Source organism: Mus caroli, chromosome 10, assembly GCF_900094665.2.
Source record: "Mus caroli chromosome 10, CAROLI_EIJ_v1.1, whole genome shotgun sequence".
In the NCBI taxonomy this organism is placed as follows: domain Eukaryota; kingdom Metazoa; phylum Chordata; class Mammalia; order Rodentia; family Muridae; genus Mus; species Mus caroli.
Window position 1 is genome coordinate 28,092,057 of NC_034579.1, and position 22,638 is coordinate 28,114,694.

The window sequence follows — 22,638 nt, forward strand, 5'->3', positions numbered from 1 at the left end:
AGAGAGAGAGAGAGAGAGAGAGAGAGAGAGAGAGAGAGAGAGAGAGAGAGGATAGCATGGTAGTTCTGACAATATGCTTCAGTGCTTAAGGATGATTCCCTGGGTGTTGTTGTATTGATCCATTTCTTCTATCTTTGCTGCTTGTTTTTGTTTGTTTTGTTTGTTTGTTTTATTAGTCTATAATGTGTCAAGATGTCAGGAAGAACTGGCAAGAAATTCCAGGTTTGGTTCCAGATGATGTCTAATATTTTATCCCAGCATGTCATGTGCCCCCTGTGTATAACATCCAGTGCTGGCTACCTTTTGGGTTCTCTCATCTGTGTATAAACAGAATTTGGACAGATGAGATTGAAGCTGTTATTGACAGCTTTTCTGAGCCTTGTATAACAGCTTTAGGAGTTCTCTGGTGGAATTTTTGGGGTCACTTAAGCATACTAACATGTCATCTGGAAATGGTGATAATATGATTTCGTTCTTTCCAATTTGTATCTATTTGATCTCCATTTGTTGTTTAATTGCTCTGGCTAAGACTTTGAGCCCTATATTAAATAAGTAGGGAGAAAGTGGACAGCCTTGTCTAGTCCATAATTTTAGTGAGATTGCTTCAAGTTTCTCTCCATTTAGCTTGCTGTTGGCTACTGGTGTGCTGTATATTTCTTTTACTATGTTTAGATATGGGCCTTGAATTCCTGATCTTTCCATGACTTTTATCATGAAGGGGTGTTGGATTTTGTCAAATGCTTTCTCAGCATCTAATAAGATGATTATATGTTTTTTTCTTTGAGTTTCTTTATATAGTGGATTACATTGATGGATTTCCATATATTGAAGCATTCCTGCATTACTGGGATAAAGTCTACTTAATCATGATGGGTGATCGTTTGATGTATTCTTGCATTCTGTTTGTGAGAATTTTATTGAGTATTTTTGCATCAATATTCATAAGGGAAATTGGTCTGTAGTTCTCTTACTTTGTTTGGTCTTTATGTGATTTAGGTATCAGAGTAAGTGTGGCTTCATAGAATGATTTGGATAGAGTACCTTCTGTTTCTATTTTGTGGAATAGTTTGAAGGTTTGATAGAACTCTGCACTAAACCCATCTGGTCCTGGATTTTTTTTTTTTTTTTGGTTGGGAGACTATTAATGACTGTTTCTTATTTTTTTTTTTTTAGGGGATATGGGACTGTTTGAATCACTAATCTGATCCTGATTTAACTTTGGTACCTGGTATCTGTATGAAAATTTTCAGTTACATCCAGATTTTGCACTTTTATTGAGTATAGGCTTTTGTAGTATGGTCTGATGATTGTTTTGGATTTCCACAGTTTCTGTTGGTCTCACTTTTTATTTCTGACTTTGCAAATTAGGATACTGTCTCTGTGTCCTCTAGTGAGTCTGGCTAAGGGTTTATCTATTTTGTTCATTTTCTCAAAGAACGATCTCCTTGTTTGATTGATTCTTTGTATAGTTCTTTTTGTTTCCACTTGGTAGTTTTCAGCCCTGAATTTGATTATTTCCTGTTGTCTACTCCTCTTGGGTGAATTTGCTTCCTTTTATTCTAGACTGTCAAGCTGCTAGTGTATGCTCTCTCCAGTTTCTTTTTGGAGGTAATCAGAACTATGAGTTTTCCTCTTAGAACTGCTTTCAGTGAGTCCCAGAGGTTTGGATATGTTGTGGCTTCATTTTCATTAATCTCTAAAAATAAAGAAAGAAATCTTTCGTTCTTTATTTCTTCCTTGACCAAGTTGTCATCGAGTAGACTGTTGTTCAGCTTTCCATGTGTATGTGGGCTTTCTATTATTTATGTTATTATTGAAGACCAGCCTTAGACAGTGGTGATCTGATAGCATTCATGGGATTATTTCAATCTTCCTGTGTCTGTTGATGCCTGTTTGTTCAATTTTGGAGAAGGTACCATGAGATGCTGAGAAGAAGGTATATTCTTTTGTTGTGGGATAAAATGTTATAAAGGTATAAATCCATTTGTTTCATATCTTCTCCTAGTTTCAAAGTATGTTTGTTTAGTTTCTGTTTCCATGACCTTTCCAGTGCTGAGAATGGATTGTTGAAGTCTTCCACAATTATTGTGTGTGGTACAATGTATGCTTGGAGCTTTAGTAAAATTTCTTTTATGAATTTGGGTGCCTTGTTTAGAAGCATAGATATTCAGAATAGAGAGTTCTTCTTGGTAGAATATTCATTTGATGAGTATGAAGTGTCCTTCCTTATCTTTTTGATAAGTTTAGTTTGGAAGTCTATTTTATTTGATATTATTGTGGCTGCTCCAGCTTGGTTCTTGGGATCACTTACTTGGAGAATTGTTTTTCAGCTTTTTATTCTGAGGTAGTAGCTGTGTCTATCACTGAGGTGTGTTTCCTGTATGTAGCTAAATTTTGGGTCCTGTTTACATATTCAGTTTATTAATTTATGACTTTTTGTTGGGGCAAATTAGTCCATTGCTATTAAGAGATATTAAGGAAAAAAGATTGTTGCTTCTTGTTATTTTTGTTGCTAGAATTGGAATTCTGGTTTGTTTTGTTTTGTTTTGTTCTTTTTTGTTTGTTTGTTTGTTTTGTGGCTATCTTCTTTTTGGTCTGTTAAAAGTTTTGTTTTGTTTTTTGTTTGTTTGTTTGTTTTTTTGCTTTTTTTCTATGGTGTAGTTTCCCTCCTTTTCTTGGAATTTTCCATTTATTATCCTTTGTAGGGCTGGATTTGTGGAGAGATCTTGTGTATATTTGTTTTTGTCATGGAATATCTTGGTTTCTCCATCTATGGTTATTGAGAGTTTTACTGGGTATAGTAGTCTGGGTTAGCATTTGTGATCTCTTAGGGTCTGTTTCATATCTGCCCAGGATCTTCTGGCTTTCATAGTGAGAAGTCTGGTGTAATTCTAATTGCTCTGCTTTCCTAAGTTACTTGAAACTTTTCCCTTACTGCTTTTAATATTCTTTCTTTGTCTTTTTTTTTTTTAATTTGGTACTTTGATTATTATGTGACAGGAGGAATTTCTTTTCTGATCCAATCTATTTGGTGTTTTGTAGGCTTCTTGTATGTTCATGGGCATATGTTTCTTTAGATTAGGGAAGTTTTCTTCTATAATTTTGTTGAAGATTTTTACTGGCCCTTTAACTTAGGAATCTCTACTTTCTTCTATACATATTATCCTTAGGTTTGGTCTTTTCATTGCATCCTGGATTTCCTGGATGTTTTGAGTTAGGATCTCTTTACATTTTGCATTTTATTTGATTATTGTGTTAATGTTTTCTATAGTAACTTCTGTGCCTGAGATTCTCCCTTCCATATCTTGTATTCTGTTGATGATGCTTGCATCTATGACTTCTGATCTCTTTCCTAGGTTTTCTATCTTCAGAATTGTCTCCCCTTATGATTTATTTATCATTTCTACTTCCATTTTTGGATCCTGGATGGTTTTGTACAATTCCTTCAATGGTTTGGATTGTTTCCCTGTAATTCTTTAAAGGATCTTTGTTTTTCCTCTTTAAGGCCTTCTACCTGTTTACCTGTGTTCTCCTTTATTTCTTTAAGGAAGGTATTTATGTCCTTCTTAAAATCCTCTATCAGAATCATGAGATACAATTTTTAAGTCCATATCTTGCTTTTCTGGTGTGTTGGGGAATCCAGGACTTGCTGTGGTGGGAGATCTTGGTTCTTATGGTGCCACATAATTTTGGTTTCTTTTGGTAAGATACTTGTATTTGCCTTTCACCATCTAGTTATCTCTGGTGTTAGACGTTCTTGCTGTCTCTGGCTGGAGCTTGTTCCTTCTGTGGCTCTGTAAACCTGTGTCAGCACTCATAGGAGACGAGTTCTTTCATGGTGGAACTTGTGTATAGAAGGCTTTGGAAGAGCCCAAGCTCTGGGTCCAGATGGTGGACCAGAAAAATCCTGGCCCAGCTGCTCCACTGATCTTGCACCCCATGTGCTCCTGGGTGGCCCAGTTATTGGAGAAAAAGTGTCTGTCTCAATCCTGAGCCCAGGAGTAAAAATACTCATGGGGAGAACAGGCGGGACGTATACACAGCAGGCTGTGGAAGAACCTCAGCTAGTGGGTGCAGATTGTGGAACCCATTGGTAGTTTTGTTTTGTTTTGTTTTGTTTTGTTTTGTTTTGTTTTTATTATTATCTAAAAGAAAATTCAAATGCAACCATGTTTTCTATTCTTAGTAAACATGGGGTTAGTTGCAGACTTAGAGAGCTTATCCTTCCAGGACTCAAAGAATGCAGTCCTACTCCATCTTCATCATTACATAAAAAATTAATAGTTTTTTATGTAGCATGTATTATTATTTCAGTTGGTTAACATTCAGTTTCCTTTGCTTTCAAATCAATGTTTCTAGGTTTACATGACTTATGGGATAACTTAAAGAGAAAAATGTTGCACAGCAGCACTAATAATTTGGCTACTTGGCATTATTGAACTTAGCTATCATTTCTCCCCTTCTTCATTGAGAATAAAGGAGACAGGAAGCCAACAAGACAAGAAGAATTGAATTCATTATACAACGCGTTATGACACTGATATTAATATACTGTATAACTGCATTAAAAACTAAATAATAGGTGGAAACTTTGAGTGTGAAACTGCCTAGTGTATTAATTGTATTCATAAAATCAGAGTGCAGAAACTCAAGTGCATCTGTTCTGCAGGCTCCTGATAAACCTGGCTTAGCAGGTTCTCCCCTAGGTGGCTCACACTTCCTCAGAGTGTCTGGATGGCTGCAGATATGATTAGGAAGAATGTCAGAGCACACCAAAGTGTGTAATATTGGCATTTCTCTCAGGACTAATTGAGTGTACTGCATTTAGTTTCACTGGTGATTCAAATAAAAGGTTTTAAGACCTGTCACTAGAGATTACCTATCGGCACTCAGAAGGAAAAGTGTTCCCATGGTATGAATGCAGCCACACTGCTACAGATCAACTAGTTTTTATACAAGGAAGAGATGACAATTCTTCAAATACCCCAGATTATTTAAGTGTTACTTATTACAAAGTGAAATACCCTGGAGTCCTGCAATAATCATCACCCTCATTCCTTTAGCAGGTTATATGTGCTAATGAAAGAAAAATGAAAAACTAATTATATCCCATAAAGAACTGTTTATTGCTAAGTTGCTAAGTTGCCCTCCTCATTTTACTCTTCAAAATTTTACATCTAATTTTAATGGGCTGCATATACATTTATTTCCTTCATTGTTAAAACATAAACCTTGAGGAGGATGTGGGAGATTATACTATAAGCATTTTGCTTAAACATAAAATAGCTTAAATATTTCAAAGTATTTTTGTGCAATGCTCAACTATCAAAGAGTTAAATATGCTATTTTCCTTGTATTGCTTTGGGTCTAATAACAACATTTACTAAACATTGCTCCCTGGCTACTTTTGCTGCCCAGAGCTACGAGTACAAAGTTTTAACTGCATTTTCAATGTGAATTTTAAGTACAGGGCAAAGCAGAGTACGAGTTTATTTCTATATTGAAAGACTGCAAAACAGTCACTTATTCAGGTGTTCTTTGTCAGATGTTCTTTGTGGATGGCCACAACGGGGAGTGATTCTGGTCTTTACTGTTCCTTCAGTTGTGCTTTTGTTTAATTCTTCCAAGTTCATGAAAAGCTGTTGCATCTGTACATAGAGAGTGGCATTCTGCCCTCCAAGTTAATTGCACACCTGCCTATTAGAATTAGTTCTCCATGTGATTTAGTTTCAACCTCATGTTTGGGTGACAGTTTATAATGAGCATGGTCATCTTTGCTAGTTTTCACAGACTGAGTGCACACTAGGAAAATGAATGGGCCACATTGCTGGATATGATTGTAGGATAAATCAAGGAGCTATTTAAATATCTCAAGGCTCATAGAGGCCACACTAGAGAAGATAATTATCACAGAGACTAGGCATCTTGGTGTTTTCAAATTTGAAAAAAATATAATAATTTTTCGTTCATTTATCTCAAATATTTTTCAATTTAAGTATGGAATTTCCCCTCATACACACACAACAATGAAGGATTTCAGGAACATACATGAAGTTATGTACCCAAGTATTTTATATGATCTCTAAAGTCTCAACAAGCTGTCTCATTAGGTAAAGAAACTTTCCTCACATGTCAGGGATCCTGATTTCAAACTCTTGAATGCATACTAAATGAAGGAGAAGTAGATTCCATGGGTGCTTATTAGTAAGAGCACTGGGCACAAGCCTGAGGACCCAGCATGAGTGAAATACCTTTGTACCTATAGAGATGGTCTGTAGATTAAACTCAAACCCATGTTTGCAGACAAAGTGCTCTTAACTACTGAACTGTCTCCCCAAACCCTAAAGCATAGAATTTTTGGTGCAAATGTATCCTTACAAATTTATTCATATATTATCCCATATCCTTGTAAACAGTAAACTTATAAAAACTTAGCTTTTAATTTGTACCTATGGTGAAACTGAGCATTCTGTATAATCTTTATAAAGTACGCTTCTGAGGCAAAAAGAGTTGGTAAGTAAAAATCATTTAGGTCAGTTTTCTTTTCATTTTGAATAAGTCTATCTCAGAAATGTAATGACTATAATTTTTTCATACTACATTTACAAATGTTTCTTTGTGGGTGAATGAAATTTTCATCACTTAATAGACAACTGATGTTTCAGAAAAGACATCAAAATATATAGTAGAGGTTTGGAAAAAAAATCTTCTCAAAGTCTAAACAATAAATAATAGCTTTGAAGTCAAAGTATTTGAACTATAAGAGAAAATAAAGGTTTAATAATGACAGAATTGAAAGAACAGGTCAAACCGCCCAAGGCCACTTCCAGAGAGACAGAGGAGCTAGGAGGAGTAGTATTGAGATAAGGATTGTTATTTGTTCATTCAATTTTGCTATTTTGAGAAAGGTCTTGAGAAGTGCAATGCAACCTTCAGTTTCCTTTACAGCTGAGTCTGGCCATGAAGCCATAATCTATTGCCTCTACTTTCAAAGTATGGAGAGTACAGGCATGAATAAGGATGCTTAGATAGGTCATGGTTTTGAATGAACAAAACAGCAGCTTTCAGAAGCAGCTGATTCAGTGTTCTGAAGCATCATATTGAGGTGTACTACCTCACAGAATGAAAAACCATGAGAGTCAAGTCTACACCTGGAGACCATTCTACATTTCTTTTCTAGAATCTCATGTTGTCTTTATTTCTCTTAGAAAAAAGGTTACAGCAATGTTGGTCATATGGGATATATCAGAGCCATTTTCAAGAAAATGTTTTGAAGGTCACAAGACTTTGCAAAGGAGATCACTAGCTGGACTGCTCCTCTGAAGACCTCACAGAATGAAGGCTTCCCAGGAGTTCTGCTGCAGGCATGGCAACAGGTAAGAGACCCTCACAAACAACCAACTGAAGCAGCTGGGAACCCCAAGGAACTCAGTGAACTCAGTACCCATCACCCCATCCCCCACCCCAAATTTTACTCCCCTTCTGGCCTGTGCTTTCCACAGGGGCAGATCACCAGCTTCTTTGCTCCTCTGAAGACCAAACAGTCTGAAGGCCTCCCAGGAGTTTTGCTGTATGCAGGGCAGGAGACCCCACAGTCTGAAGGCCTACCGGGAAAACAGCTAAACACAGGGCAACAGGTTGTTTGTTCTTCTGAAGACAGCACAGTTTGAAGGTCTCCCAGGGGATCTGCTACAGCCAGGGACACAGGTCTCCTAGTAGACCTGTAGCAACCCAAGGACACAGGAGGCAGGCTTCAGACTAAGACACCAAGGACAGCTAACACCAGAGATAACTGTATATTGAAAGGCAAAAACAAGACCATAAGCAACAGAAGCCAGTATTCTTTGGAATCATCCAAACCCAGTTCTTTCACCAGAGCAAGCCCTTGCTATACCAACACACCTGAAAATGAGGATGCTGACCTAAAATTATCTCTCATGAAGAGTCTTTTAAAGGGGATATAAACAACTCATTGAAAGAAATACAGGAAAACACAGGTAACAGGTATGTCCCCAAAGAGGAAACAAATGAATCCCTTGAAGAAATACAGGAAAACACAATCAAATGGGTGAAGGAATTGAACAAAGTGGGACAAGATCTAAAGGTGGAAGTAGAAATAATAAAGAAAACACAAATGGAGGCAACACTGGAAATGGAAAAACCTATGAGAGAAGTCAGGACATATAGATGTAATCATCATCACCAAAAATCAATAGATAGAAGAGACAATTTCAGGTATAAAAGATACCTTGGAAGATATTGACAGAACAGTCAAAGGAAATTCAAAACAAAACAAAACAACTCCTAACCCAAAACATGCAGGAAATCCAGGACACAATGAAAAGACCAAAAACTAAGAGTAATAGGAATAGAAGAGACTGAAGATTCCCAGCTAAAAGGATGAAAAAACATCTTGAAAAAAAAATCATAGGTTCTTCTCAGCCATTCAATATTTCTTAGTTGAGAATTCATGGTTTAGCACCCCATTTTGAATAGGGTTATTTGATTCTCTTGAGTCTAACTTCTTGAGTTCTTTGTACATATTGGATATTAGCACTCTATGGGATGTAGGATTGGTAAAGATCTTTTCCCAATCTGTTGGTTGCCATTTTGTCCCATTGACAGTGTCCTTTGCCTTACAAAGCTTTGTAATTTTATGAGGTCCCATTTGCCTATTTTTCATCACAGAGCATAAGCCATTGGTGTTCTGTTCAGGAAAATTTCCCCTGTGCCCATGTGTTCGAGGCTCTTTCCCACTTTCTTTTTCTATTAGTTTCAGTGTATCTTGTTTTATGTGGAGGTCCTTGATCCACTTGGACTTGAGCTTTGTAAAAGGAGATAAGAATGGATCTATGATTTGCATTCTTCGACATTCTGACAACCAGTTGAAACAGCACCATTTGTTGAAAATTATGTCTTTTTTCCACTAGACAGTTTTAGCTCCTTTACCAAGGATCAAGTGACCATAGGTGTGTGCATTCATTTCTGGGTCTTCAATTCTATTCCATTGATTTTCCTGCCTGTCTCTGTACCAGTACCATATAGTTTTTTTGTTTGTTTGTTTGTTTGTTTGTTGTTTATCACTATTGCTCTGTAATACAGCTTGAGATCAGGGAGGGTGATTCCCTCAGACGTTCTTTTACTGTTGAGAATAATTTTTGCTATCCTGAGACTAACCTTAGTCATCAGAGAAATGCAAATTAAAACAACTCTGAGATTCCTCATACCTGTCAGAATTGCTAAGATAAAAAACTCAGGTGACAACCAATGCTGGTAAGGATGTGGAGAAAGAGGAACATTCTTCCATTATTGGTGGAATTGCAAACAGGTATAATCACTCTGGAAATCAGTCTGGCAGTTTCTCAGAAAATTGGACATAGTATTACTTGAGGATCTATCTATACCACTCCTGGGCATATACCCAGAAGTTGCTCCAACATGTAATAAGGACACATGCTCCACTATATTCATAACAGCCTTATTTATAAAAGTGAGAAGCTAGAAGGAGCCCAGATGTCCTTCAAAAGGGGAATGGATTTAGAAAATGTGGTACATTTATACAATGGAGTATTATTTAGCTATTAAAAACAATGACTTCTTTCCCAATCTGTTGGTGGCCTTTTTTGGCTTATTGATAGTGTCTTTTGCCTTACAGAAGCTTTGCAATTTTATGAGGTCCCATTTGTAAATTCTCGATCTTACAGCACAAGCCATTGCTGTAGTATTCAGGAATTTTCCCCTGTGCCCAAATCTTCAAGGCTTTTCCCTACTTTTTCCTCTATAAGTTTCAGTGTCTCAGGTTTCATGTGGAGTTCCTTGATCCACTTAGACTTGAGCTTTTTACAAGGAGATAAGAATGGATCAATTCCCATTCTTCTACATGATAACCGCCAGTTGTGCCAGCACCATTTGTTGAAAATGCTGTCTTTTTTTCCATTAGATGGTTTTAGCTCCCTTGTCAAAGATAAGAGAAGGGATTAATATACAATATATATAAAGAACTCAAGAAGATTGACTCCAGGAAACCAAATAACCCCATTAAAAATGGGGCACAGAGCTAAACAAAGAATTCTCAACTGAGGAATATCGAATGGCTTAGAAGCACTTGAAAAAAGTTCATCATCCTTAATCATCAGAAAAATGCAAATCAAAACAACCCTGAGATTCTACCTCACACCAGTCAGAATGGTTAAGATCAAAAATTCAGGTGACAGCAGATGCTGGCAAGGATGTGGAGAAAGAGGAACACTTCTCCATTGTTGGTGGGACTGCAAACTTGTACTACCACTCTGGAAATCAGTCTGTTGGTTCCTCAGAAAATTAGACATAGTATTACTATAGGATCCAGCAATACCTCTCCTGGGCATATATCCAGAAGATGTTCCAACTGGTAATAAGNACACATGCTCCACTATGTTCATAGNAGCCTTATTTATAATAGCCAGAAGCNGGAAAGAACCCAGATGTCCCTCAACAGAGGAATGGATACAGAAAATGTGGTACATTTACACAATGGAGTACTACTCAGCAATTAAAAACAATGAATTTATGAAATTCCTAGGCAAATGGATGGATCTGGGGGGTATCATCCTGAGTGAGGTAACCCAATCAAAAAAGAACTCACATGGTATGGACTCACTGATAAGTGAATATTAGCACTGAAACTTAGAATACCCAAGATGCAATTTGCACAACACATGAAACTCAAGAAGAATGAAGACCAAAGTGTGGACACTTCCACCCTTTTTAGAATTTGGAACAAAACACTCATGAAGGAGTTACAGAGACAAAGTTTGGAGCTGAGATGAAAGGATGGACCATCCAGAGACTGCCCCACCCAGGGGTCCATCACATAATCAGCCACCAAAGGCAGACACTATTGCATATGCCAGCAAGATTTTGCTGAAAAGACCCTGATATAGCTGTCTCACCTGAGGCTATGCCAGTGCCTGGCAAACACAGAAGTGGATGCTCATAGTCAGCTATTAGATGGAACACAGGACCCCCAATGGAGGAGCTAGAGAAAGTACACAAGAGCTGAAGGGGTCTGCAATACTGTAGGTGGAATAACAATATGAACTAACCAGTACCCCCAGAGCTTGTGTCTCTAGCTACATATGTAGAAGAAATGGCCTAGTCAGCCATTACTACATCATAGTAGGACGAGAGGCTCCTTGGTCTTGCAAACCTTATATACCAAAGCACAGGGGAACACCAGGGTCAAGAAGTGGGAGTGGGTAGGTAGGGGAGTTGGGAGGAGGGTATAGGGGACTTTCGGATATCATTTGAAATGCAAATGAAGTAAATACCTAATAAAAAATTGGAAGAAAAAAGAAACAATGACTTCATGAAATTCGAAGGTAAATAGATGGAACCAGAAGATATCATCCTGACAGAGGTAACAGAATCAGAGTAGAACACACATGGCATGCACTCACTGATAAGTAGATATTAGCCCAAAGGCTTGGAATACCCAATTTACAGTTCACTGACAACATGACATTCAAGAAGAAGGATGAAGGAAATGCAGAGGCTTCGGTCCTCCTTAGGAGGGGGAACAAAATACTCACAGGAGCAAATATACAGACCAAGCATGGAGCAGAGACTGAAGAAAAAGGTATCTAGAAACAGCTCTACCAGGAGAATTCATCCCATATACAGTCACAGAACACAGAACGCAGACACTATTGTGGATACCGAGAAGTGCATGCTGATAGTAGTCTGATATAGCTGTCTCCTGATAGGCTCTGCCAGATCCTTACATATACAGAGGTGAATGCTCACAGCCAGTTGTTTAACTGATCACAGAGTCCCCAATGGAGGAGTTGAATGGGGTTTGCAACCCCATAGGAAGAACAACAATATTAACCAAGCAGACCAATCTAGAGTTCACAGGGACTAAGTAGTACATATGGAGGGACCCTTGGCCTCAGCTGCATATGTAGCAGAGGATGGCCTTGCTGGGCATTAATGGGAGAAGGCGCCATAGGTTCTGTGAAGGCTCAATGCCTTAGTGTAGAGGAAAGTGTGGGCGGGGTGGTGGGAGTGGGTGAATGGGTGAGGAGACACCCTCACAGAATCATGGGGAGTGGGGATTGGATAGGAGATTTTGGGGCGTGGGACTGGGAAAAGGGATAACATTAAAGAGAACAAAAACAAACAAACAAACAAACAAAAAAGCATAGAAGAATCTCCCCAATCTAAAGAAAGAGATGGCCATAAATGTACAAGAAGCCTATAAAACAACAAATAGATTTGACCAGAAAAGAAACCTTGTCACATAATAATCAAAATTCTAAATGCATAGAACAAAAAAATAATATTAAGAGTTATAAGGGAAAAAGGCCAAGTAAGGCAGACCTATCAGAATTACAATAGACTTCTCACCAAAGACTATGAAAGCAAGAAGTGCCTGGAGAGAGGTCATGTAGACACTAAAGGAATACAAATGTCAGCCCAGGCTACTATACCCAGCAAAACTCTCAATTATCATAGATATAGAAATCAAATTATTCCAGGACAAAGCCAAATTTAAAGAATATCAATCGACAAAACCAGTGCTATAGAGGATTCTAGAAGGAAAAATTGAACACAAGGAGGGTACATCAGAGAAAAAACAAGAAATTAATCATCTCACAACAAAGGCAAAAGGAGAGAACAACATACACATCAAGCCACCTACAACAACAAATGTAACAGGAACTAACAACTATCTCTTTAATACCTCTCAACATCAATGGAATCAGTTCCTCTATAAAAGTTATAAGCTAAGAGACTGGAAAAGCAAACTGGATCCAGCATTTTGCTAAATACAAGAAATAGATTTTAATAACATATCAGAAAAAAACTCAGAGTAAAAAGCTTCCAAGCAAATGGTCCCAAGAAAAAAGCTGGAGTTGCCATCCTAATATCCAATAAAATATATTTTCAACCAAAAGTTTTCAAGTAAAATGGAGAAGGACACTTCATATTCATCAAAGGAAAAATCCACCAAGAGAAAGTCTCAATCCTGGACAACAATGCCCCAAATGCAAGGGTACCACATTCATAAAAGAAACTTTACTAAAGTTCAAAACACACATTGAACCCCACACAATAATAGTGGGAGAATTCAACAACACTTCACTCTCACTAATAGGGCAGGTTATTAAAACAAAAACTGAAGAGAGATACACTAAAACTAATTGAGGTTAATGACCAAATGGATTTAAGAGAAACCTACAGAACATTTCACCCTAAAACACAATATACCTTCTTCTTAGGACCTCATGGTACCTTCTCCAAAGTTAACCATTTAATCAATCACAAAACAAGCCTCAACAGATACAAGCGGATTGAAATAATCTCATGATTCCAATCAGATCACCATAGACTTAAGTAAGTCTGGTCTTCAATAACAACAAAAAACAACAGAAAACTGATAGACTCATGTAAAATGAACAACTCCCTACTCATGAGAACTTGTGTGGGGGAGAAATTAAAAAAAAAATAAAGACTTTCTGGAATTCAATGACAATGAAGGCACAACATACCCAAATTTATGGGACATAATGAAAGCAGTGCTAAGAGAAAAATTCATAGCACTAAGTGTCCTGGTAAAGGAATTGGAGAAATCCTACACTTGCAACTTAGTAACACACCTAAGAGCTCTAGACAAAAAGAAGCAAACACACCCAGGAAGAGTAGAAGGCAGGAAATAGTCAAATTCAGAGCTGAAATCACCCAAATAGAAACCAAGAGAAGTATACCAAGACCTAACAAAATCAAAAGCTGTGTGTTTGAGAAAATCAACAAGCTAGATAAACCCCATAGCAAAACTTACTAATGGGCTCAGAGACAGTTTCCAAATTAATGAAATCAGTAATAAAAGGGGAGACATAACAACAGAACAGGAGGAAATTTAAACAAAATCTTCATATCCTACTGTAAAATCCTATACACAACAAAACTTGAAAATCTAGATGAAATGGGCGATTTTCTAGACAGATAACACATACCAAAGTTAAATCAAGACCAGTTAAACTATCTAAACAGGCCCATATTCCCTAAGGAAATAGAAGTCATAAAAATCTCCCAGCCCCAAACAGCCCAGGGCCAGATTGCTTTAGTGCAGAATTTTACCAGACCTTCAAAGAAGTGCTAATATCAGCACTTGCACTGGCTGGTTTTATGTGTCAACTTGACACAGGCTGGAGTTATCACAGAAAGGAGCTTCAGTTGAGGAAATGCCTCCATGAGATCCAACTGTAAGGCGTTTTCTCAATTAGTGATCAAGGTGGAAAGGCCCCTTTGTGGGTGGTGCCATCTCTGGGCTGGTAGTCTGGGGTTCTATAGAGAGCAGGCTGAGCAAGCCAGGGGAAGCAAGTCAGTAAAGAACATCCCTCCATGGCCTCTGGATCAGCTCTTGCTCCCTGCTTGAGTTCCAGTCCTGACTTCTTCAGGGATGGCAGTAATGTGGAAATGTAAGCTGAATAAACTCTTTCCTCCCCATCTGCTTCTTGGTCATGACTTTTGTGCAGGAATAGAAACCCTGACTAAGACAACACTCCTCAAAGTATTCCATAAAATAGAAACAGAAGGCACACTACCTAATACATTCTATGATGCCACAATTACTCTAATACCTAAACCAAACAAGGACCCAACCAAAAAAGAGAACGTCAGATTAATTTCACTTATGAAAATTGATGCAAAAATACTCGATAAAATCTAGCAATCTGAATACAAGAACACATCGAAGTCATCATTCATCACAATCAATTAGGCTTCATCCCAGGGATGCAAAGTTGGTTCAGTAAACTAAAGCCCATTAACATAATTCACTATATAAAGAAACTCAAAGAAAAAAAATTACATGATTATCTCATTAGATGCTGGAAAAACATTTGACACAAGACAACAGCCCTTTATGTTAAATGTATTGGAGAGAACCCAATGCCACAGCTCTCCACACCCAAATCCTACCCTGAGAGAGCTGGTCTCCCAAAAGGGCTGACACACCTAAGGTCACAGGTAAGACCAACACCAGTGGGACCCTCTAGGAGCCTTCCTGGAAATCCATCCCATACACAAACACCAAACCCAGACACTATTGCTGATGTCTAGAATTACGTTCTGACAGGAGCCTGATAGAGCTGTCTCCTGAGGTCCTCTGCCAGAACCTGACCAATACAGATGTAGATGCACGAAGCATATATATTTAACATTGGACTAAGCAAGGGGACCCCAATAGAGGTGTAAGGGAAAGACTGAAGGAGCTGAAGGGGTTTGTAACAATATGGGAAGAATTGAAATATCAATGAACCAGGAACACCGCTCCCCACCCCTGCCTGGAGCTCTCAGGGACTAAACCAGCAGCTAAAGGGATTTGTATGTGGAGAGAACCATGGCTCCAGCTGCATATATAGCCGGAAACAGACTTTCAATTCATTGTATTTGGTAACTTTACTTGAAGTTGCCTTTGAACATTTAATGTGATGCAAACCATTCTGTTAATGGTTTTGAGAAGATTTCATGTGTAGTTTTCTTATTTTATAAAGTGTAGAAGACAATTATTATTCTCTTATCATATTTCAAATAGAAATGAAAACTCATCCGAACCATCGACTAAGTTGAATTATTGCAAAAAGACGAAAGATATATCATTTAATCTGTTGTATGTTTTAGGTTCAAAGTACATTTAAAAAAAACAAAAACTACATGTACTATGGTGATTCATTTATTCATTTAATCACATGGGATGAGAATATAACTTTCATAGTAATACACTCAGAAGATCTTATTATCTGCTCACATTTTGCCAAAATGAAATTTTAAGATGTGAAAAATTATAATCATCTCCAGTTGCAGTTGTGTGTTACCACACATTCTCAAATGTCTGCTTTCAGGTTCCCATTCATGCCTTCTTTGCGGAGAATCATTGGTCAATGGTGGTCATGTGTCTTAGTCAGGGTTTCTGTTTCTACACTAATATCATGACCAAGAAGCAAGTTGGGGAGGAAAGGGTTTATTTAGCTTACACTTCCATACTCTTTTTCATCACCAAAGGAAGTCAGGACTGCAACTCAAGCAGGTCAGGAAGCAGGAGCTGATGCAGAGGCCATGGAGGGATGTTCTTTACTGGCTTGCTTCTCCTGGCTTGCTCAGCTTGCTTTCTTATAGAAGCCAAGACTACCAGCCCAGAGATAGTACCACCCACAAGGGGCAGGCAGATTTCTGTCTGAGTTTGAGGTCAGCTTGGTCTACAGAGCGAATTCCAGGACAGCCAGAACTACACAGAGAAACCCTGTCTCAACAAACAAACAAACAAACAAATAAACGAAAAACAGCAACAACAACAAAAGACTAAGGATGCAGAAACATTGCTATTAGGTTTCACTCAATATTAGAACTTTAGCTGATGATGCCTGGGCAACAATATGTAATTACATCTAATGTTTTCTGTGTGTTTCAGAAGTAGCTTCCAGCTACTTCTGTAAAGCTGTCATTTTTAAGATCTTTTGTAGTTGTTTCTAGGATACATAAGTAATTTGTTATTAAATGCTGCCATATGAAACAGCCAGGTAATAGTACACCCAATTCAATCTTTGGGGAATAAAACTGTTCTATTTTGTAATGGGCAGAAAGAAGTTAAAACCTGCCACACCCTGGGTAACAACAGAAATGAGTGGTATACAAAAAAATGGAATATTAGAAAAGTTGCAGATTTCTATTTCTATAATGAATGAATTATTCAATTAAAGAGATTTCAGTGTTTGTACATATTTATGCCCAATAAAATCAGTGCTTATATCAAATTTGTTTTCTATAACCTTATGGCATAATTTTCTCCTTTCCTTTTTACATGTATTATGGAAATTTTACTTAGATTAATGTTTCTTCAAAAACTAATACTCATCTTTAAGCAAGACATGACTATACACACCTCTAATCCCAGATCCAAGAGAGACATTCAGAACAGCAGCAATATCAAGGCTTGCCTACATTTGCAATGAGTTCAAGACTATCCTGGGTAATAGGAACATATGCTCCACTATGTTCATAGCAGTATTATTTATAATAGCCAGAAGCTGGAAAGAACCCAGATGTCCCTCAACAGAGGAATGGATACAGAAAATGTGGTATATTACATAATGGAGTACTACTCAGGTATTAAAAACAATGAATTTATGAAATTCCTAGGCAAATGGATGGATCTGGAGGGTATCATCCTGAGTGAGGTAACCCAATCAAAAAAGAACTCACATGATACGCACTCATTGATAAGTGGATATTAGCTCAGAAACTTAGAATATCCAAGATACAATTTGCAAAACACATGAAACTCAAGAAGAAGGAAGACCAAAGTGTGGATACTTCACCCCTTCTTAGAACTGGAAACAAAATACCCATGGAAGGAGTTACAGAGACAGAGTTTGGAGCTGAGATGAAAGGATGGACAATCCAGAGACTGCCCCACCTGGGGATCCATCCCATAATCAGCCACCAAATGCAGACACTATTGCATATGCCAACAAGATTTTGCTGAAAGGACCCTGATATATCTGTATCCAGCTGCATATATAGCAAAAGATGGCCAAGTCAGCCCTCATTGGGAAGAGAGGCTCCTTGGTCTTGCAAACTTTATACGCCTCAGTACAGGGTAACACCAGGGCCAAGAAGTGGGAGTGGATGGGTAGGGGAGCAGGGTGCGGAGAGGGTATAGGGGACTTTCAGGATAGCATTTGAAGTGTAAATGAAATGAAATGTAAATACCTAATAAAAAATTGAAAAAAGAAAAAAAAGTCTTTTTCCTCTAAGTTTCCTAACAAGATATCTCTTTCAACTATAACTCAAAGAAAACCCCATTATATGTAACTTGTTGATATTTCAATTAAGCACTATCATGTTAGCTACTAATATAAATAATTTAGTTATAGTTATTGTGGCATGGGTATGTTATTGCTATGGCAACATATATTCCTATTATATGTCAAATTAACAGAAAATTTAGAAAACAGTTTATTTTATATAAATAAAACTTGAGTCCTTTAAAGATGCATTTTATAACATACTCATATAAATTTTAGAGATATTGCTATATTTTTATACCATTATCTATTTATCCAAAGATCACCAAAGATCAGAGAGCTTTAGTCTCACATAACATATTATTGTAATCAAGTAATTACTGATTGTAGACACTGAATTGGTTCATGATTATATGTAGTTCATAACCATATAGAAAAATTTTTACTTAGATAAGTTAACTGAAATGCACTATATAAAATGCAACCCATTTTTTCATTTCTACAAAAATAACTAATATTTATGTTTCATTATTTCTTACCAATGTTTGTTGTAGCACAATTGCCTATTTTCATAATTTATAGAAAAAAATCTGACCTCTCTTATGTGAACCTGTCATTATATAAAAAGAATTCTATCTTTTATTCTATTTCTTGTATTTATTTATAACATTCAAACAATGGAACATTCAAATGGTGTGTATACACATCTTAGTGTTTAGAGTGTTGAAAAAGACAATGGTTCAGGTGCTATAGACTGCATCCTAGAAGCAGTTTTAACAGAGCCATTTCTGTTTTTTCATGAACCTGTACATTTTAATCTTCCTTCTCCCAGCATACTCTTCACAACATGTGAGGTACTTCTGAAATTCCCCAATCAGAAAAGAAATCCCATAGCAGTTAACTATAGAATTTAGCCCTTTATGGTTGTATTTTTAGATTGTTGGTTAGGAGTAGATGATTAAATTTTCATGTGTTCTGATGTCTTGGTGTACAAGGAAAAAAAGTAAAGAAAATACTGCTAACTGCTTCATTGATAAGTGGATTAACCCTTCAAGAATAAGATCTCCCAGTCCTTTGGATTCTATTCACGCGGGCTATAGAGTTTTAGGATGTGTCCTCACAAAGGTTTATGCTCTCATACAAAATAATGAGATCCTAATTTCTCTGTCTCTGAAGATACACATGGAAAGTTTGGTACTTACAGTGAACTTTGTGTGCTCAGTTTCTTCCTGAACTCAACTCTCTCTCTGTTTTATTTTAAACAAATTCTGGTCTGCTGAGTCATTTCATTCTGTCAACACTCCTCACACTTGGCTTAAATTTTAAGGTGATTATTTTAAATAGAGAATACTGTTAAACATCATGATAGTGTGGAATTACAGAAAGTGAATTACAGAACCATAGAGATGTATAAACGGAAATATAATCCAGGTCGCAGGGAAGGCATGCTGCTAGGTCCCTGGGAAGACTTGATCAGTGTTTCACTAGAGCAGCCCAAACGATTTTTCTCCATTGGCCATAGCCCCCTCCCAAATAGGCTGGCTGCTGCCACAGCATGCAGAGTGACTATCTGGACAAACCACAGAGTGGTCCTTCAGCAGACTGACTGAGGAACAAGCACCAATGTGATCATGGAAGATCCCTGTAGGTTCTCTCTCATCTCTCCCTTTCACACTCTTATTTTCTCTCTATCTTTGGTCATTGAACCAAAATAAATCAAATCAATATCTACTTGATATAAAACCACAGCACAGATTAAATAATAATTGAACACCATTGAGAATATTGAGTGTTTTGGTGAAATACTAAATAGAAATTACAAAGCCCCATTCCAACCCTCTTTCACTAGCCTGACCATATATGTAGATCTGGGGAAGTGTTGTCTAGAGACTTTTTCTTCAGAGTCGTTGGTGTACATATGACAGTATCTTGCAGAGATTTTCTAATGTGATAGTCATAGCAAAGAAAATACCCTTTTTTCTGTGTTCCAACAATAGCAATAAGAAAAAAAAAGCTGGAAATTCTCTCCAGAGTCAAAAGTTACTTAAAATTACCATATTTGACCTATTTGATAACTATACTCCAATAGTTATTCAAACTTCATTATTTCAATAATCAATAAATTCATGTTAGATTACAATGGTGCTTCTCACACACATTGAACATAGATATCACAATGAAAACAGTGAGAACATTATATCTTCTAGACTATGTCAGAATAATGTGTTTATTTCTATTCATTTCTGTTATGTTATTTCTGATAATAGTTTATGGATTTCTTAATTATTGTACTATTTGAGTTCAATCAGGAAAAATATTGTTGAATACAAGAAAATGAAGTGATTTTTAACTTAAAGGTATTTGTCTCTTAAAAAATATCCCATTAGGCCTTAGAAATCTCTCATGGCCTTCTAGATGAGTAGTGTTGTGATTTAAATCTCACATTAGTTTTCCTAAAAAGCACAAATCACAACTTTGTGATGTACCAAATGTAGCTTTAATTATTGAAGCATAGAGGTAAAAATGCGTACACCCTTCACTTTACCTTCACCCAAACCATCTAGAAAACAAATGCCATTTGAGATTGGTCTTATTTAAGAAGATTCATTAGCATAGGAATGCTGACTCAGGAAATCAGAGGGTAAATTACCTTTGAGAGATCTCCAGCCTCCAAGTAGAAGCAGATAACAAACACATTCCAGGTCACCCAGAGGACTAGCCAGACAGCATACTGTAAAAAAGCAAGGAAAAAACCAGAATTATTTGAATTAGCTTAGGCAGGGGTAAGTAGAACTTGAATTTCTGAACATTCAAATAATAAAATTAGTGTAAAAATAACTAGATATGTTCCCATCTAAAGAGCAGGCTTAGATATTTCTCACTCTCTTAGTTTCTTATGAGGTTTTATGGTCTCAGAGCCCATACAATATTGAAAGACAATTTTTAAGTTTTTATAACAGAGGAAATACAATCCCCCATTTCTAGGTAATGGGTTTTTGGTTTATAAACATAGAGGGAAGTAGATGATCCAATAGAAAATCCAAATATGTAAAAAGAAAACACTATGACAGTTGCTTCTGCAAGCTTTCTTCAAGTTATTACATTTATTTCCAATGTAGAGGTCTTCATATCTGTGTGTATAGAATTTCTTGTGTATTATATGGATGCATCACCTGTCAATTAAAAAACCTATGGCCTATAGGAAAGGGTAGAATAGAAGGTGGGACATCCAGGAGGCAAAAAGAATTCTGGGAGATTTAACAGGAAATATGACAAGATGTGTGCATGGAACCTGAGCACAGGTAACCCTCTACATGGCAGAATATAGGTTAAAATAAATGGGTTATATTAGTTATGATCTAATAAGAGAAAATCATAGCAATATGGCCGAGGTACTTTTACATATATTTTGAGTCTGAGTCTTACTTCTGGGAGCATGGGATTGCGAAGAGAGAACAAGACATAACATGTGTCCCATGTTTTCAGCTCATTCTTTCTCTATTTCATTCTCTTCTTTTCACTTTTGTTCATCTTCTTATGTTATCCTCTCACAATTCCTATGACAAAGCAGTAACCATCTAACAATTATGCCTAACTTCATTTTCTTGTTTACTTGGATTATATTTTGCAATAGTGATGTATATTCTTAAGAAGTTCTGATCATCCCATCAAACAAATTATTTTAAACATCTAGAAGTCAATAGCCAAGAGTAACTTGGGAAATAACAAAGGCCAGAAACAAATTACTCATGAATTCATGTCAAAGGAAGGAGATGGTTGCTGCAGGATATTTGATCACACTGTGAACCTGGAGATTATGCTATTTACTGGAAAAATCTGTTTTAGTTGTGTTGTGGCTCACCCTAGCACACACCTTTAATTCACGTACTGTTTGTTGTAGACAGGATTAAACAAAGCAAACCATAGTTCAAGAGGCAGAGCAACCAACCAGCTGACAGGGAACAAACATAGGAAAAAAACAGAGAGAGGAAGAGGACGTCAGAAGGACAGATAGACACACAGGAAATAGAAAGAAGGGACACTGAGTTTGAGGGGTTTTGAGATGCTGTGGAGGAGAGCTTCCTATTGTGTGTGTGAGGTGTATATTTTTTATTGGACATTTTATTTATTTACATTTCAAATTTATCCTTTACAAGATTTCCCCCCAAGAAACCACCTATCCCACTCCCTCCTGCTTCTATGAGGGTGTGCCCCCACCCATGAACCTACTCCTGCCTCCTTGCCCTTGCATCCCCTTACACTGGGGCATCAAGCCTTCACGGGACCAAGGGCCTCTTGCTCCCATTGATGCAAGGCCATTCTCTGCTACATATGTGGCTGGATCCCTGGCTCCCTCCATGTATACTCTTTGGTTGGTGGTTTAGACTCTGGGATGTCTGGTTGGTTGATATTGTTCTTCTTCCTATGTGGTTGCAAATCCCTTCAGGTCCCACAGTCCTTTCTCTAACTCTGACAGATAGCTTCCTTTTGGGACATGGGCTGAGAAGGAAGGACAACTTGGTGCTTTCTTTGCTTCTCTGTGCTTTCAGGCTTTCACCCCAGCATCTGGCTTCTCAGTCTTCGTTAGTAAAATTGAATGATTGGATTTTTCTTAAAAACAACAGATGTGCTTTAAAAGATAGTTATCACATTGGAATCATTAAAGTTTATGTAACAGGATTACAAAGAAGGAAAATGGAAATTAAGCATAGCTTATCTTTAGAAACAAAATATATAATATTTTAAAAAAAGAGGTGGGTAGCTGGAGCGCAGGGTTGCCTGACACCCGCCAGCTACCCACGACCCCCGCCGCAGGATTTTGGGACTGCTGGTGAGTGGAACACAGCTT

General features: G+C 37.3%; 1 protein-coding gene across 3 annotated transcripts in view; it reads right to left on the minus strand.

Annotated features, from left to right (window-relative positions):
* Nkain2 (sodium/potassium transporting ATPase interacting 2) overlaps positions 1-22,638 on the minus strand; it is a 1,235,726-nt gene that overhangs the window by 653,190 nt on the left and 559,898 nt on the right. For all 3 annotated transcript variants that reach the window (XR_003837744.1, XR_003837745.1, XM_021173756.2), the window contains exon 3: positions 20,440-20,520. Coding sequence is in view for 1 of the 3 variants with exons in the window: in XM_021173756.2 (XP_021029415.1) it covers positions 20,440-20,520 (81 nt within the window). In the remaining 2 variants the exon portion in view is untranslated. The remainder of the gene's footprint in view (positions 1-20,439; positions 20,521-22,638) is intronic.